This window comes from Ambystoma mexicanum, chromosome 2p (genome assembly GCF_040938575.1).
Source record: "Ambystoma mexicanum isolate Mex_15411 chromosome 2p, UKY_AmexF1_1, whole genome shotgun sequence".
NCBI lineage: Eukaryota > Metazoa > Chordata > Amphibia > Caudata > Ambystomatidae > Ambystoma > Ambystoma mexicanum.
This window is the reverse complement of record NC_090923.1, coordinates 1,002,563,027-1,002,580,449: the sequence shown is the minus strand read 5'-3', so window position 1 is coordinate 1,002,580,449 and position 17,423 is coordinate 1,002,563,027. Positions and strand designations below refer to the sequence as shown.

The 17,423-nt window shown below is 42.5% G+C and overlaps 1 protein-coding gene across 2 annotated transcripts in view; it reads left to right on the top strand.

Annotated features, from left to right (window-relative positions):
* RELA (RELA proto-oncogene, NF-kB subunit) overlaps positions 1-17,423 on the top strand; it is a 507,042-nt gene that overhangs the window by 339,020 nt on the left and 150,599 nt on the right. For both annotated transcript variants that reach the window (XM_069644816.1, XM_069644817.1), the window contains exon 10: positions 9,748-9,828. In XM_069644816.1, coding sequence (XP_069500917.1) covers positions 9,748-9,828 — 81 coding nt within the window. The remainder of the gene's footprint in view (positions 1-9,747; positions 9,829-17,423) is intronic.

Here is a 17,423-nt window from a genome sequence, read left to right as displayed (position 1 = left end):
GAGATCACGCAAATATTCTGAAGCAGGGAAGTACTTTTGGTAACACCCAATGCAAAGTAGGTTAACCCCTTCCTGGAAGGAAGCCCAAACACAATGTCAGAGGGAGAGTCATTCAGGGAGGCAGGCCAGGTCAAAGTCAATTGGACAAACGTCTGGGTGAGCTGAAGCAATTCTTGCAGGTAGGGAAGTATTGCACAATTTTTTAGAAGTCTTTGTAGAAAATAAGAAATCAAAGTAGGGCCACAAACTGATTAGGCTTGTGAGGTAAAGAAGCTGTTAGCAACACTACAAACGCAACCAAGACAAGTGTCCACTGAGAACAAGTGAGGTTACACAACAAGAGGTAAGTTCTCTTAGACTGTACAGTACCTTTGGTTAGAAGAAACAGTTCCAGGTGGCTTCTGTTCCTCTGCAGATCCTGTGTTTCTGGGCCTCAGTCGTGGGGACAAGAGGGAGGACGTCTGGAGGACTCCTGCACTGCAACGGGGCGGTCAGTGGTAGGAAAGAACCAACTTCTATTCTACCTAAAATAGTCTCCAAATTCCATGGATCTCAAAATATTTACCCGCCCCTCATTCTGGAAAGGAAGAAGAGAGGCTCCATAAACTTGACCCAAGAAGATCTGAGTTTCTATATTTCGCAAATGACGAAGTTTCGCCAAGATTATCAGCTCTTCATTGGATATACTCTTCATAAATTGGGACTAGCAGTAACGAAACAAACCCTGTCCGTATGGATTATTCTGAGCATTGGAGAATGTTATAGATTAGCTGGTAAAGGCCCTCCAGAAGGCCTAAGGGCCCATTCTGTGAGTGGCATGGCAACATCTTCTGCCCTACAAAGAGGGGTGCCGATAAGGGACATCTTTAGGGCAGCCACTTGGTCTACCATCCAAACCTTTGTAAACATTAATGTCTAGACTCCTCTTCATCTCGGGAGAGAGGATTTGGGAAGGCAGTCCTTCATTCATGACTGATATTAATTTTGAAAATGTGTTCTCCTGCCTCCAAAACTAACACTGCTTTAGTCTATGAAAAGATGAGGAATACATGGGTGGACGCAATCCATTCCAAGAGCAAGTTACTTACCCCTGGTAAGGTTTTTTTGACTGTATGTCTCCCACGTACTCTCATTGCCCCTCCCAATTTTACCCCGCTGTAGAATTTCCAGGCATTACACTTTACACTCTTTTAGAGTCTAATACCGTATGATGCTAAGCTGCTAATTCTGCAATGGTAAACGGGGGGGGGGGGGGGGGGGAACTGAATCCAACGGGCACTGCGCATGCTATATATATATTCTGGTGATGACTTGTAACTTGAGACGGAGGCCCTCGAGGGACATAGTCTACAGGATCGACGCACAGCACCATCTGCAGAAATATTTTTTCCCAAGCAGCTGAAGCTGAAAAAGTGATCACAAGATGAGGAATATGTGAGATAGAACATCTAGTCGAAACAACGTTAGCCGGTGTAAGTAACTTGTTCTCATCCACAGGAACATTTGATTTCTTCTACTACTCCAAGACTAAGCCGCTACGAACTGCCTTTTAGCTACGGTTGCGTTTTTGACTTTGAAAGACTTGCTGTGCCGCGAAACTACCTCTAGAACATGAAGCTCTGCTAGGATACTAACCAACGGTTTTCCTTGCTAAAAATCACTATCTTAAATGTGTATGCAGACTGAATACAATTACCGTTATACTTTGTGGCTGCGCGGTATTACCGATAAAACTATCAAACTCCTGTAACCATTGGATGCATTCAGCAACTACCAACTAAGAAGTGACCCATTGAAAAGTATACCCATTTGTCTTGGTTTATTATGCTAAGTATTTAACAGTGGCTCTTGTGTAAATATCTATATTTTAATATATATTTATGTGCAGGTGTTTCTTTGATGTGCATTACTGATTGGGTTCAGTGTACTTACCTACAGCTCACATTGTAAGATAAGCCTGACTGCTCGGCCACTCTACCCAGGTCCTTGTGTAGTACAGACTGATAGAGTTGGGGGATCTACAAATCACTGGGATGGCTTACTGAAGTCTTACCTCCAAGTGGGACTTCAACAAACGGTACGAAAGGCAATGCGCCTCCTGGAAATGATGGCTTCCTGCATCTACCTAGTGCCTCACGCCAGGCTGCACACGTGTCCATTGCAAGAGTGACTAGTAAAACATTGGTCGCAGGCAAGCGGGTTGTGGGACGATCTAGTGGTGGTTTTGCAACTGGAACAGAATCAATCTGCTAAAGTGAAAGCCTTTCCACACACCAGCAATCGAAGCCACTCAACAGCCGTGTAAATGACCGGGTTGGGCGCTCTCTTCCTTCACCACACTGCTAACAGCCTCTGGACACAGGTGCTAACCAGGAAACTCATCAACCTTCTGGAACTACTTGCTGTCCTGAAAGCACTCCAAGCCTTCAAGACTCAGCTAGCGTTAAGACTGTCCTAGTTCTCAGTACCATGGCAATGTTTTATCTAAAGAAACGGGTGGGAACAGACATATTGCATAGCTGTCCAAACTAGCCCAGAACATCTGGCTGTGGGCACCACATCACGACATGTTCCTAGTGGCACAATGTGTTCCACAGGAAGTCCATTCTGGGCAGACTTGCTAGGTGGGAGTACAATGCTACCCTCAGAGTATGAGTGGCAACTACACACGTGCTAGTCAACATCTTCTTAAACTAAGGGTTCCCAGAAATAGACCTCTTTGCAACACTAGAATGCACAATGCCAAGATTACGTGTCCAGTTTTCCCCAAAAAGGATCCATGGGGAATTCACTTCAGATGAACTGGTCAGGGAAATGTACATGCGCTTCTCCCCCTCCCCCAACACCCCTTCTCAACAAAATAGTCCAAGCTACAACAGGAACAAGTAACGTTGCTCCCAATGGCTCCAATGTGGGCACGACATACCTGGTTCTCCCACCTTCAAATGATGCCCTTGTGTCCACCCATGAAACTACCATGTCCGGACAACCTGTTAACTCGGGATCAAAGAACGCTCCACATATGTCCTCCAAAGCTGAATTTAGCAGCTTGGCTGCTGTGGTCATAGAATTTGGCCACCTAAACCTAGACCGAAGGTGCATGAAATACTCAAAGAAGCGCTTAAACCTCAAGGCATACATTTTTTTTCAAAAATTGATTAGCAGAGTTTTCTAATAAAACATTTTGATTAGCAAACAGACCCGTTTGTTTAACACATTTGCACTAATATTGTTAGTGTCACCAGACTTTATTTGTACCAAAGACATTAAATGGGCAAAAATACAACAGTTTTGCAAACTGCTGAAATAAGACATTAGAGATAGGAGTCACACCTTGAAAATTCTTTAAACTTCAGCTAGACCTGCAGGTCGGGTAAGCTAGTTTACCTATTCAACCTAAGAGAAATTCACTCAACTCATAGTAACGGAGGACAAAAAATTTAAAATGCAAGTGATAACAAAACCACTATGTTTGGCACACTGCTGCCATCCAGAGATCAGCCATGGATAGTGAAACTTTTATTTGACATATAGTGCAAAGTACATGTTAAATTTGTATTTGTATATATTTATTTATAAAGCGCTGCCAGGCCCGGGGGGATATGGGCGTGTAAGGTAGAGCTGGTTACAAAGGAGCAGTTAATCAGAGTTATGTTACAGTTACAGGAAGGTACAATCAAAGCAAAACAGTCAGCCGAAAAGTTCTGTGATAGTTACAAGTAGGAACAGGCATAATAAGAAAGTGCATACACAGATATATTCATTACAGGTGATTGGCCACTGTCCATAAGGCTATGGTTAGGCTGTCATGGAGTCCATGTTATGGAGCCAACACTTCGTGCTATGTTTGAACCGGTTAAATGAAGGTTCTGCACGTAAATGCGCGGGGATGGTGTTCCATAGTTTGGACGCTTGTACCGGGAAGCTAGCTCCACCCGAGTTGTGAAGTTTAAATCTCGGTATGGTCATGGTATTAGTTTGTGCTGCTCTAAGAGGTCTCGAGGAGGAGTGTGGTATGAGGTGGTTAGTGAGGTATGCTGGAGCAAGGTTAGCCTTAGCTTTGTGTGTGAGGGCCAGCGTTTTCAGGGATATTCTATGCTTGACAGGGAGCCAGCGTAGATTACGTCTGGTCTCAGAAATGTGTGCTTTTTTGCATTGCAGTAGTCTATTTAGGAAAGGACTAATGCTCTCGTGAGAGTGATACAATTGGGTGCGGAGATGAATGGTCTGCAAGCATTGATTAGCTTACAAGTGTATGCAGCTGATGACGCTACTGCGTTAGTTTGTTTAGAGAAGGATAAGGTAGCATCGATGTAAATACCAAGAGTTTGTGTTATTTGAGACTGAAATAAGATTACCATCTATGGTAAAGGCTTTGAATGAGGGATTAAGGTTTTTAAGTTTGGCATGAGTGCTCAAGATGATCAGCTCGGTTTTATCGTCATTGAGACACAAGCCATGGTGTGCCATCCATGCTTGTATAACAGTAGATTTCATTGAGGGTAGTGCTGTCTGTTTCGTAGTCACCCGTGATAGGAATGAGTATCTGGGTGTCGTCCGCATAGTTGGTATACGTGACACCCAGTGCCATCCGCACAAGAAACAAGAAAGATATTACTCCTGACAAACTCCTACCTATACTACTCCCTATATTGAATAATATTGATTCAGATGCTGACCCTAGAGCTCTAGTGGACACTTACAACCAGGCTATACTCAAAGCTTTGGACTCCATTGCCCCTCTAAAACTGCGGAAACCGAAACCACAGCGTCACCTCAACACTTGGTTCACGCCACAGTTAAGAGAATTACGTAAAACCAAAAGAACCGCTGAGGCACTTTGGAAAAACACCCCACAGCTCCTAACAAATCTGAACTAACCCTAGTATCCTCTAGCTACAAAGAAGCCATATTTCTTGCCAAAAAAGACACCTATAGTGTTGGATTCCGCTTGTGTAATCCTTTTATTAAAGAACTTTTCAAAATACTCAAAGAATTAGAATCCCCCATTGCCCCTACTGACAAATGTATTACGGACGCACTATGGTGCAGTAATATCCAGAAAGCCTTATTAGATAAAATAGCTTGCCTACAATCCAAAATCAATGCAAACAAATCCTTGCTATCTGCAGACCCTAACCACAAACAACTACCTAACATATCTCCAACTTTCCAGACAACTTGTAAACCTTTCAGCTTCTCACCCCTCTCAACTTGGGATGTAGAAAACATCATCAGGAAACTAAAACCTTCAAACTGCCAAGGTGATGCCTGTCCTGCCCCGAATGTCAAAGCAGCTGCACACGATCTGGCGCCATTCTTCACCAACCTCATCAATGCCTCCTTCAAATTTGGAATAGTTCCTGACAACCTTAAAGACGCTTGGGTCATTCCACTCCTCAAAAAACCCACGCTTGACCCAGCCAACCCGTCTAATTACAGATCAATAACGACTGTACCGTTCTTATTAAAAACACTGGATAGAGCAGCCTACCTACAAATACAGGCTTATCTAGAAGCTAATAATCTCCTAGGGCTTAGGCAATCAGGCTTCCGGCCGAGACACGGTACGGAAACTGCACTAATTGACCTTACCACCCAGATCCAAACCCTGAAAGACCATGGCAAACTTGCATTCCTTTTGTTGCTTGACCTGTCAGCAGCGTTTGATCTGGTTAACCATCAAACACTGTCACCACCTGAAATCTGCAGCCCACTTTTCAGATGCAGCTACGGCTTGGATCAGCTCCTTCCTGGCGAACAGAACTATGAGGGTCTTCTCTCCCACAGATTCCGCCGAGCCTGCCCCAGTACCTTGTGGTGTCCCGCAAGGCTCATGCGTGTCCCCGACACTTTATAATATATTCACGAAACCCCTCTTCGATATCCTAAAATAAGTTTTAAACATCTTGTAAATGCTACTCGCCCTTCATAAAATCTACTCGACTATGCGAGTGGACGAAAAGACTTTGTGAGCCATAGATGAGTGTCTGTAAAATGTAATGGGATAGCTGCATGAATGGACACAAATAGATATGATAAAAAAAGACTCTGAAAACAGTTTGGCCCATTGGCTCCTGCAGGTGGTAATATATAATACAATCATGATGCAAAGCAAACTCTGGAGCCGAACTACAGTGTTTGGTACTGCAGTAGATCTGTAGCTGTACCGACTAGATGTAACTATTGATAACCACTTTGTGTAAGCATCTAGTTCGCTTTGTGTATTCATTATGTAAGAGGCAAGAAATAGACTAAGCAGAGTGGATTGCGTGCAGGCAGAGAACTTGGCAAACTAGGTGGAATATTATAGTTTATGGTCATCACACTTTTAGGGTAGCTAGTATAAAGCAACAGGGTGATGATATAGAATGCCAAGGAGTATGGGTTCGCTCATGGTTTGGCCACCAGTTGCAATATTTATGCAAACTGCAGGTTACAGAACCTAGGTTTGTAATCAAAATCATTTGATCACGTTCATTTTCAAAAGTTTTCATTCGTCAATATGATGCATCTTGTCCAACAAAATGAAATGTAGTTGACACTATGAAATTTAGATGCACTAACCTAAACTTTATTGTAAAGCATGGCGATGATGCAGTGTTTTGCAGTATCAATACTGTAATTATGCATTATGTAAGAACTTGCATTTTAGGAATAGAGTTGCACGACTGTCTTTTAAAAGAAATATATAAAGTAGACACATACTGGTCTTTGCCAGACCGTATATAGAAAGCTTAATAAAAGTATCATCCCGATTTACTTATGGATTGCCATTATTTCAAAAAGAAAAGAATTCTTGCCTAGCACTCCCACACATGACTTTGGCACTTAAGAGTGGAGGAGGTGATTACTGCTGCACGTTCTCTCCATTAGCACTTGAAGTGATCAGAGAAAAGAGGAACGAAGGGTCAGCTGTGCTTTCATTGAAGAGGGCAACTTAAATAGCTAACTTTGCTACACGTGTCCATTTGATTAGCAAACCTACAGAATTGTATAGCAAATTGCTATGTGATACCGCTTATTTTATGCCTTGAACCTAACACAAGGCATTGCTAGTTTACCAAATGGAAACGCTTTGTGTTATGGTGCAGAACACTGTCTCTTAATCCAACCGACTGTTGACCGTCCAATATAGTCAATGACCTGCTCTACCTACTAGACTCCGGATTGGTCTTTAACTCACTCAATGTACACCTAGCGGCTCTCTCTGCTTACACCACAACTCAAAGCAACATTTCGTGGTTGAAGGTGCCCGTAGTTAAAGCTTTCATGGAGGGCGTCAAAAAACTATACTCTCAGATTTCTAATCCTACTACCGGCTGGGATCTCAATATCATACTCTCAAGGCTCATGGAGGCCCTCTTTAGCCTATGCGCAAGGCCAGCCTTAAACATCTGACATACAAAAAAGCCTTCCTTGCAGCAGTTACCTCAGTCAGAAGGGTGAGTGAACTACAAGCTCTGTCAGTACACGACTTCTTTGTAGTTATACACTTTGCACACACTCTAGATTCTCACCAAAGTTCATATCAAAATTCCATGTAAATCGGACAATAGAACTACCTGCGTTTTTCTAGAACCCCACAAACGTGGCAGAGAAAAGCCTTCATGTATTTGATGTATGGAGAGCTGTCATGTTCTACCTTCAAAAAACTAAACCAATCAGAAAAACAGACCTTTTTTTCGTATCTGTAGCCGCTGCAAGCGAAGGGGACCCCATCTCTAAAGCAGCCATTTATAAATGGATTCTAAACTGCATCCAACTGTTATTCTCTCGCTAAGAGAATGTTGCCATTAAAGGCTAGAGCACATTCCACTCAAAGCACAGGAGCAACTCTAGCCTTTATAGCAAATGTACCCGTAGATGCCATTTGCAAGACTGCCACTTAGAGTTCAGTATACACTTTCGCCCAACGCTACTATCTAAACCCACACTCTAGGGGTGATACACAGGTGGGACAAGCATTGCTGAAACATCTCTTTGCAGCAGTACCTTTTAACAACCCACCTCCTTCTACAAGTACTGCTCGCTAATCTAATTGTACGCTTTTACAACTGTACTGTTGAGCACAAGACTCCCCTCTTCTTAGGGTTGGACAAAAAAAAACGTTGGGGAACGAACTCTGAAGTATAACCTATTGCCATTTGTGTATTAAACTTCACCCCTTTCGTCACAGGTTGTGGTTGTAGCTTGTAATTCAATTGCACTAGGAAACGTAATGTATATATGCTGTATAGTTTAAGGATTTGTGTGATCATAGTTTTACTCACTGCCAAAGATACTTGTGTCTATTTGGTCTGGTCGACAATAATTGTATATTTTTTTTATTAATACTAGTCTAAGAGTAATTTGTGGTTTGTTACTGTGTGTGCTCATTGTAGGCTTCTGATCCCTCTCACCCCTCGTGAGACTTGGTCTTGACCACCTGCCAAGCTACCTAAATTGATCTGGCTTGTCCAGAAGGTTCCCCTGTTTCATTAAACTGAGGGTGGCCTCCTAAACTTCTGCCCACCAGGTCAGAGTTTAGAAATCCATCTTAACACACACAAGCTAGAAATGATTCACAGGTGGGTCAAGCAATGTTAACACATTTATTTGCTTCTCTTCCTTCAACTAATCCAGCACTTTCTACAGGTACTACTTGTTGGTCTGTGCAAAGCATGTGATTCTAAGCAGATCCACAAGCCACAGGAGACGAACATTACCTTTCAGTAATGTTATTTCTGATGCTTGTATATGCTTAGATTCATATGCGCCCAACCATCCTCATTACCTCGTAAGTCATCACACTTCAACATTATAGACTTATGCATTCTCAGAACAGGAAAAATAATAATCCAAGGACCTAGACACATGAAGTATCATGGGTACTGTACTCATCACAGTAGGGATAGTATTACGGGAGCTCCTGTCTACGTCCTATTTTCGTGTTTCAAAAATAAATATTGTAATACTTGCCACCAACCACTAGATGTCTCCTCTGCAAAGCATGTGTATCTAAGCAGATACAAGCATCAGAAAGACTATTACTGAAAGATGTTTGTCATATATATCTATGTATATTAAAAGTACAATAAAATGAATCTTAACTTTTTTGGAAAACACATGATAGTTCACCTTACACCCTACTCTGCTTACAGCTACCCTTTCTGACCTTTTATTAAACCATATTCTTATTAAACTGGGTACAGTACCATTTGTACTGTCCCCTAACTCCTCCCAACTATGGCTGGCTCACTTTTAATAATTACACTTTTGTTCCTGCATGTAAAAATTTGAGATTTTGCTTTTCCTAGATGTTTCATTCTAGATTTTTAGCATTCATTTTCAGTCTATATTTTGAGAAGTTAAACCTTGCAATAATGTCACCTGCAGGTGACCCGTAAGCAAATCATGAGGCGGACCCCCGATGGATGAAGTCCACTATTATGATCAACTGCTTTCATGGATAGGGGTTGTCAGGATGATTGGAATTTTAAAGTACATTACAAAATATTTACCAATGTCTAATCCTATTTGAAACTCTAACATAGCTAAAAAGTTATTTCTCTACACTAATTCATGGCATATAGTTCGATATATTATCTGTCCAGATCAGAAGTATCCATAGAACAGACTGTTCCCATTTGCTGCTCTTGTTTTCTTGGTTTTTGCTCCTGAAGCCTTTTAAATTGATACATGCCCCCCAAACTGAAAACCATAGATCGCATTTGCTTTCCTCTGAATTTTCAAATTTCTTTCTAGGTGACCTTCATCGCATTGAAGAGAAGCGCAAGCGAACATTGGAGAACTTCAAGAGCATGGCCAAGAGCATCCCATTTACAGGTGATGGAGGCTAAAGAAGGTGTCCCTCGGTAAAGGGAAGCTTTATTTTATAGAGTAACAGGTGAAGTAAGGGGTTATAGACTGAGAAAGACCCATCAGTGGTAGGGCAGAAAGGAAAAATCAACCTTTCATACTAATCTATCATTATTGATGAACAAAGGGGGCTTTGGTTAATTTATGGTGCAGTGGACTCCAAGGGCTCCCATATGAGGTATTTGAGCCCCTCACTATTTAGACAGTATTATATGTAATGAAGCATCCCATGACAAAGCATAATGGTCACCGTGAGACCACCAAGTTTTATCAAGTCCACTGGCAGCCTTCGGCTATGTTGCAAGAAAGACTTATACCTGTGACACAGCCACTGGCTGGTGTAATGGAATGTTTAATACAGACTGGAACTCAATTTTGTCTCAATTTTCTATTTATTTTGCCTCCATTTTTCTATTTTATTTATCTGCGCTCCTCAGCTTCTGCACTTTCCACTCTCCCCCTTCCATGCACTTTTTCCCTTTCCCATGCACTTGCGCATTCTCAATGTCACTAGGCCTAGTAAGATTGTTTTTATGTTGTGCTGTGTTCTCCCTTGTTCCCCTCCCTTGCCTAGTCGCGCTTTTAAACACTTGTGTACGAGCGCGATACAAATAAAATATCATATATCATAACTGCAGGATCTTGCCAAAGCACATGGAACAAAGAATACCAGGACCATGTGTTCCAAGAGATTGAGAAAGATCCAAAATGGCAGATTGCAATTATCACTTGCTGCTGGCAGACAATGGCTTTGTGGGAATAGGGACCTTACTTGAAACCTGTTAACGAATGACTTATACCTTTGCTAAGGAGTGAGAGCTGCTCAACCTATCCCAGAACAAGACTTCATCTGTGGAAGGGAATAGGGGATGGATACAGACCCCGAAGTTCAGCTTGATCTTCATAGCATGTACCCCTTGGGGTGGTGCATCTACTTAAAGGCACTTGTACCCTGAAATACAGCTGGTTCAAATCGTACCTTGCTAATCGCCACCAGTTTGTACAAATGGATTCCTCCAGAACACCACCTCTACCCCATTTACTATGTAGTCGTGCCAGGATCCTCCCTCTTCCCTGTGAACTTAAAGCTGGAACAGCTTGGAACCCTCCTTGCTCCATGCAAAATCCACATCCAGTAATATGCAGATGGCATGCAGCTCTATCTCAAGATATCCTCCATCTAAGACCTCTACAGGCTCAAGGCCTGCCTCTCATTGATCCAGTCGTACATGTCTAGTACTTGCCAGAAGTTCAATTACTCCAACTGAATTCCTACTGCTGACCAGCAACGCCGAACATCCAGACCTGGCTCTCTGCTATGCACCTTGAGGGCTTCACAGCTGGCCACTTGCGCCAAGTCCCTTGGGATTGACATAGACGTACACCTCTCCTTCAAACAGCACATTGCAAGCAAGACACGAACGGCTTAGTTCCAACTTCCTCTCCTGCAAAAAATCAAGCCCTTAATTTCAGAAAACAACTTCAGATCTGCTGTCCAAGCCTTGGTCCACTCTCATCTCTACCCTGGCTCCCCTGAGATGTGTCCTGCGTGCTGCAAATTCGACCACATCACCCCCAACTTTCATCGAACTGCACTGGCTCCCACTACAAGCCTGTATCATTTTCAAATCCTGCTGCATCCTATATAAGGCAGTAACCCTGAAGTCCTCAAGCTACATCACTGAGAAAATCTGCATTTCTGGAGGGCTACTATCCACCAAAAGTAAAGACATGTGCAGACTTGAACTCTGCTGGTGTTGCAAGGAAAAAAGCAGAAGACAGGCCTTCTCTTTCTGTGCCCCAAGACTCTGGATCCTCCTCCCCATCAACATCCGATTTTTTTCCCCCCTCGTTTCTACAGTTCAGGAAGGAGCTCAAGACCCTCCTCTTCAAGGAATGGCTTGTTCCTAAAACCTAGGTCCATACAGTCTATTCCCCACCATACCTGAGGCTTGGTGATCCGATCCCCGTTGTTTCCTCCCCTTCTTACTTGTATAACCATTGCTGAATTGCCCTCTATCATCTGTTAGATCCCCACTATCTTGTTTCTATACTCCCTAGCCTTATTCTCCCCCCTCTGATTGTAAAGTGCTCCATTGCTTCCCAAAGTTAGGGCAGCGCTCCATAAATACCCTTATAATAAAAGAGCTTCAATCTGAGAAGGATGATTGAGGTGCTTTGAAACCCTAACGTGCCGCTTTAACTATAAGGGCATTTTGACCCTTCAACGCTTCAGCATTGAAAGTGCCTAGAAGTTTCAAACCCGAAGAGCTAATGTGAATATTGGTGTAAAATATGTAGCATACACTAATACAAATTTTGATCCAACCAAAAAATAGTGGGACTTGTTGGATCAAGGATTATGTCAAAAGGTTGTTTGTTCTTGGAAGAAGACAAAACCTAAAAGACTTGACAAAGCCACTCGTCTTCAACAGCAAGTCCAGAGTTGAAGTCCAATTTATGGAGAAAAGTCATAAGTAGATAAAACCGTGAACCCCTTTGGCAACTCTGGGATCAGGATTTAGTGTATAGAACTTTAAGAGAATGTGAAATGCACAGAAGATATAAGACTGACTTTTTGTGAGAGGTAGCTTGACACCACTTGTATAGAGAGTGATGTCACTTCTAAGGAATGGAGTACCATGATAAAAATCCAGTTAGCCAGTTATGCTAATTACATACATTGATCCAAAAAATGAAAGGCAAATAAACATTTTTGGTTTTTGCTTGTTTGAAGCACACTGCTCCCTCAAACATGTATAGGCCTGATTGCCATGGATGTTAGAGGGATGCACCATTCACTGGGACTGATCTACCGCTACAAGTTGGGTGGGAGAAAAGAAGAAGCAGTCATTTGCCAAAAACATGTGGTGGATGGCGCAAAGTAGCCTTTTATAATTGTGTGTGGGAACGTAGAAAATCATTCAAAGGACAGATTGGTAGACACAACAAGAACTTTCTATCTCTGGTTGTAATACATGAGAGTTGTACTTCATAGAGTAGAACACAGTCTTTTGGGTAGATGGGCCTGATGGGGCCAAGCACTCAACCCGCTATTCTGCATTTCACCTACAAAGCAGTCGCTACTGCTGCTACTTGCCAAAAGACATCATTGTGTCTCCTCCCTCCCAGCCCCACTCACTAGGATTCGACTGGCCAAGCGCCCTGTGCATCTCGGTGAACCCCATCAATATTGCCTTTGCCCCCCCCCCCTCCAACTTCCACATACCATCTCATGTTGATCAATGCTCGCTCCTCAGGCACTCACGCTGCAGAGACCACTGACCACCTCTCGTACATCTTGATTCCTTGGTAATCACTGAAACATGGTTTACCATATTCTCATACCACATATTGATTCAGGTTAATTCTATTCAAATATTGCTTTGTCTTTGAAGATCAATCAGTATTTTAGTGTTCCTGTTGTCCTTTTCCTTAAAATATGTTCTAACAGAAGATTTTTTGTTGTTTTTCAAGCGAATATCAACTTTATTTGGTTTTCATGGAATACAACTAGTTTTAAAAGTAATGTTTCTTGGCTGGAAAAAATAGGTCAAGAAATAAAAGTTCACGGGTATCCCTATACACAGAATACCTAAAAAAAAAAAAATAGCAAAACTGGAGTAGCTGGACCAAGGTAGATCAGAGAAAACTCCTATTCTTTGGGGTCCGGAGATGTATGTCTTGTGTCAGGGCACATGAAAAAAGCCTACCGGTTTCAGTGGGAAAGAATTATTTGAACCACTTTCATCAGGGCTAATGCAGATCAACATTTAGTGGTGTGTGATCTTTTTCCTTTTGCGTTGAGATGAATCTAGGTTGTCAATAGGAGGCCCACCCTGTACAGAGGAGAGAGCGGGACATGGAATAGAGAGGGAGAGACAGAGAGAATCTATATTAGAAGTTTGATACAACAATGATTCTCATGGTTCCCTATCAATGGGATATCATCATACCATCTCTCTCTTACCCTTTAAAGATGGATTATCCCATGTGCAATGGTCCTAGATCAACACACGCATGGATATGGATATTTTTCTTCTCCAATGTCGTGCTTTCAGAAGTGCATTCTTTGGGAACCTAAGGAGAAGACATAATATCTCTGAGTTCCTTGAGAAAGTGCTTCAGGAAACATACCGTGTCTCCCAGCACGTTGCATCAGTTTGCATTAATTAAAATAACTCTAGCTGAGCATTTGTCAATGAAGGTCAACTCAGTCATGAGTTTGGCCTTATGATACACATCAAAGATATTGGTGACTCCAAAAACCACCTTGGGGGAAGTGTGGATTGCCAAAGAGCCCACATTTCTAAAACCCACTTTCAAAGCCCACTTTCAACAGTATGTGTCCCGCCCTACGTCAGCGGTCCATACTCTCCATAACTACACAGTCTTTCAGGTAAGTAATAGTATCCAAATGCGTGGGCAGTCGAGTCCACTATAAACTCACCTCTAGTATTCCCAGGGACGCTTTGTTTAGAAGCAGAAGCACTGCGATTAGTGCCACCTTGCCATCCGGAGTCTCATACCCAATCGCACAGTGCTTCTGTAGATGAACGCGTCTCTATTGACTCGCGAAGACGTGAGAAGTCGCGTGTGGATCGTGGTAACGAGAGGCATAGACAGTGAAAAAGGAGATTTTGTGGGTCTGCAATGGTGGACATGTTGGTATGGGGTGAATAACCTTGTACATATTGCTGTTAATAGCCAGGGCGTAAAGTTGTGTCCCATTGGTATATATGCACATCCTTTCACTTGTTTATACCACAGAGTGTCATAGTGCCATTGCCTCGGGCATGTATGGTACGATGTTCTGAAATTAAACTGTCACTTCTGGGGAAATTTGTAAAGCCGGTAGAAGGCAGTGTAAGAACACGATATTGGTTGGACAATTTGGCAGTACAAATGAAGTCTATGCGATACATTCACTCGTAAACATAGTGCTAAGAAATGGTAGCTGCTGAAGAGGAAATGGCTCAATTACTCAGATTATAAAGGGTTGCCAGATGATATATACGTTGTGGGACCAATCCAAAGCCATTAGTATTCGGAGCAATGTAAAAAGACAAAGAAAAAAGGAGAAGAAGGAATTTGGTAGGGCAATTTGGCAATGGACATGCTTAAGCCTGTCAAGGTACAGAACATGCAGAAGATGCATTCAAACATAAACATTTACATAATATATTGAAGATGTGACTGAAAAGGATTGTGACTATATATTTACAGTGTTGGAAGGGTTTGTAGACCTGATCTTGTACCACAAGCACATGCTGCACAGATCCCCTCTAGTAAACTCTTTAGTGATGAATCTCTCTAAATATGTTCTAACACAGGAACAGCAGGCACTTTTGGAAGGACTTTCCATTGTACCGACTTCCCAACACAATCCTTTTCAAACTTGGATTGAGGCAGCCCAACTGATCTGAAAGACGAGCACTCTTTCAACTTCGGAAACTGAAAAATGTGCAACAAACCTAAGAAACAAATCAACTTTTTACCCACCTCCCAATGGGATATTTCTGAATCAATTACATTTGAAAAAGCTCTATTCAAAAAGTATTGACAAAAATCGAAAAGGAGCAACAACATACTTTCCACAACTTCTCTAAAAAAAGAAAAAATAGCCCAAAGGGCCCTGAAAGACAATGACCAAATTATCATGAAACCAGCAGATCAGGGTGGAGCCACCATCATCCAAGATGTGGAAGACTAACAAAATGGTCTTGACTCTACTCGAAGACCGAACAAGCTACAGACAGGTGGGGAAAGACCCTACTGAGGAAATCCAGAGGCTGATTCTACCAGTTCTAGAAGAAGCAATATCTGAAGGCCATATTAGCCTGAAGGAATACGAGTTCTTAACCCCTAAAACACCTAGGAGACCGGCTTTTTATGCATTGCCCAAAGTCCATAAAGGGAGAACACCCATCCCAGAAAGACCAATCGTATCAGGCATAGGATCCGTCCTGGAACCACTCTGAGTTCGTAGACTACTTTTTAAGCCGAGTATGAAAAATGCAATCTTATCTAAAAGATACAACTGCGATACTCGTACTCCTGAAGGTCCGGCATTCCAGAAACCCATCTACTTGTGACCTTGGACATTGAATCACTATATACGCGAATTCTGCAGATGGCCACTCTACAAGTGGTGGAGAAGACTTTGAGAAATCTGGACCCACCACTAGAAACTCAAGTCAATTTAATCATGCAGTTGGCGGAGATAGCCCTAACAAAAAAATGATTTTTTGTACGGTCAAACATATTTTGAGCAAACATCGAGCACTGCCATGGGCGCGACTTTCGCACCCAGCTTGGCCAACTTGTATGTAGCTGCTTTCGAGGAAGATACCATCTATTCTGATGTAAAACCCTGGAAACCCCAGATGGAACTCTGGACACGATACATAGACGAAGTACTCTTGAACTTCAAGGCAACTGAGTCAGAATTGGTAACCTTTATGGTTTGGTTGAATGAGCAGAACAGTCATCTGACCTTCACAGAAACAGATAGCACATCACAGCTACATTTCTTAGACCTTCAACATGAAATCCGAAACAATGATAACAACACTCGTATTCAAAAAACCAACAGATAGAAACTCGTTGTTGACCTTCTCGAGCTTCCACCCAGAGAGCCTGAAAAATAATCTACCCTTTGGACAATTCCTGAGGTACAGGAGAAACTGTTCGAATACATTGGACTATGAAAGACAGTCAGAACATCTTGCCAACAAACTTAAAAAGAGAGGGTACCTGAGACGGACCATCAAGCAGGCTAGAAAGAGAGCACGCAATATGCCACGTGAAACCACACTGCAACAGCATGAAAAACAAGATAAGCAAGAAGACAAAATAACGGCAGTCTTCACCTACTCCCCCCCTCACCAATAAAATCAAAAAAGAAGTCCTTAAACTTTGGCCAATTTTGAATGTGGGGGAAACCAATGTGGCCACCTCAAGATTTGCGATGAAGAGGGGCAAGAATCTTATGGATTCCCTTAAACACGCCTACAAGGTACCTAAAGACCCTCCGTCTGAGACACTGTGGGATCAGGCAAAACCAACGGGACACGCCCCATGTGGGTCGTGCAGTGCCTGCGCTGGAACTATAAGAACCAAAACCATAGACATTGGATGGCGTTACCCAGGGACACAAAAAGACATGACCAACTGTAATGCTAGGAATGTAATTTACCTTATTACGTGCCCATGTGACTTGATATGTGGGGTTGACCACTCGCCCCCTTAAAACAAGATTAACAGAGCACCGCTCATGCATACGCACCAAAAAAGTTTCAGCACCAATGGTCGAACATTTCTTGGAAATGAAACACATCCCAACTGAATTCCAGTGGACCATCATTGAGAAGGTGAAGATCCCAGCAAGAGGAGGGAATCTCCATAATTTGCTGTTCAGATGTGAACAGCTGTGGATATACAGACTCAAAACAGATGTTAAAGGCCTAAATGAGTCTGTGTTGGCAAACCCTTGCAACTCTGTAAATGTATAGTCACAATCCTGTTTAGTCACATCTTCAATGTATTATGTACATGTTTGT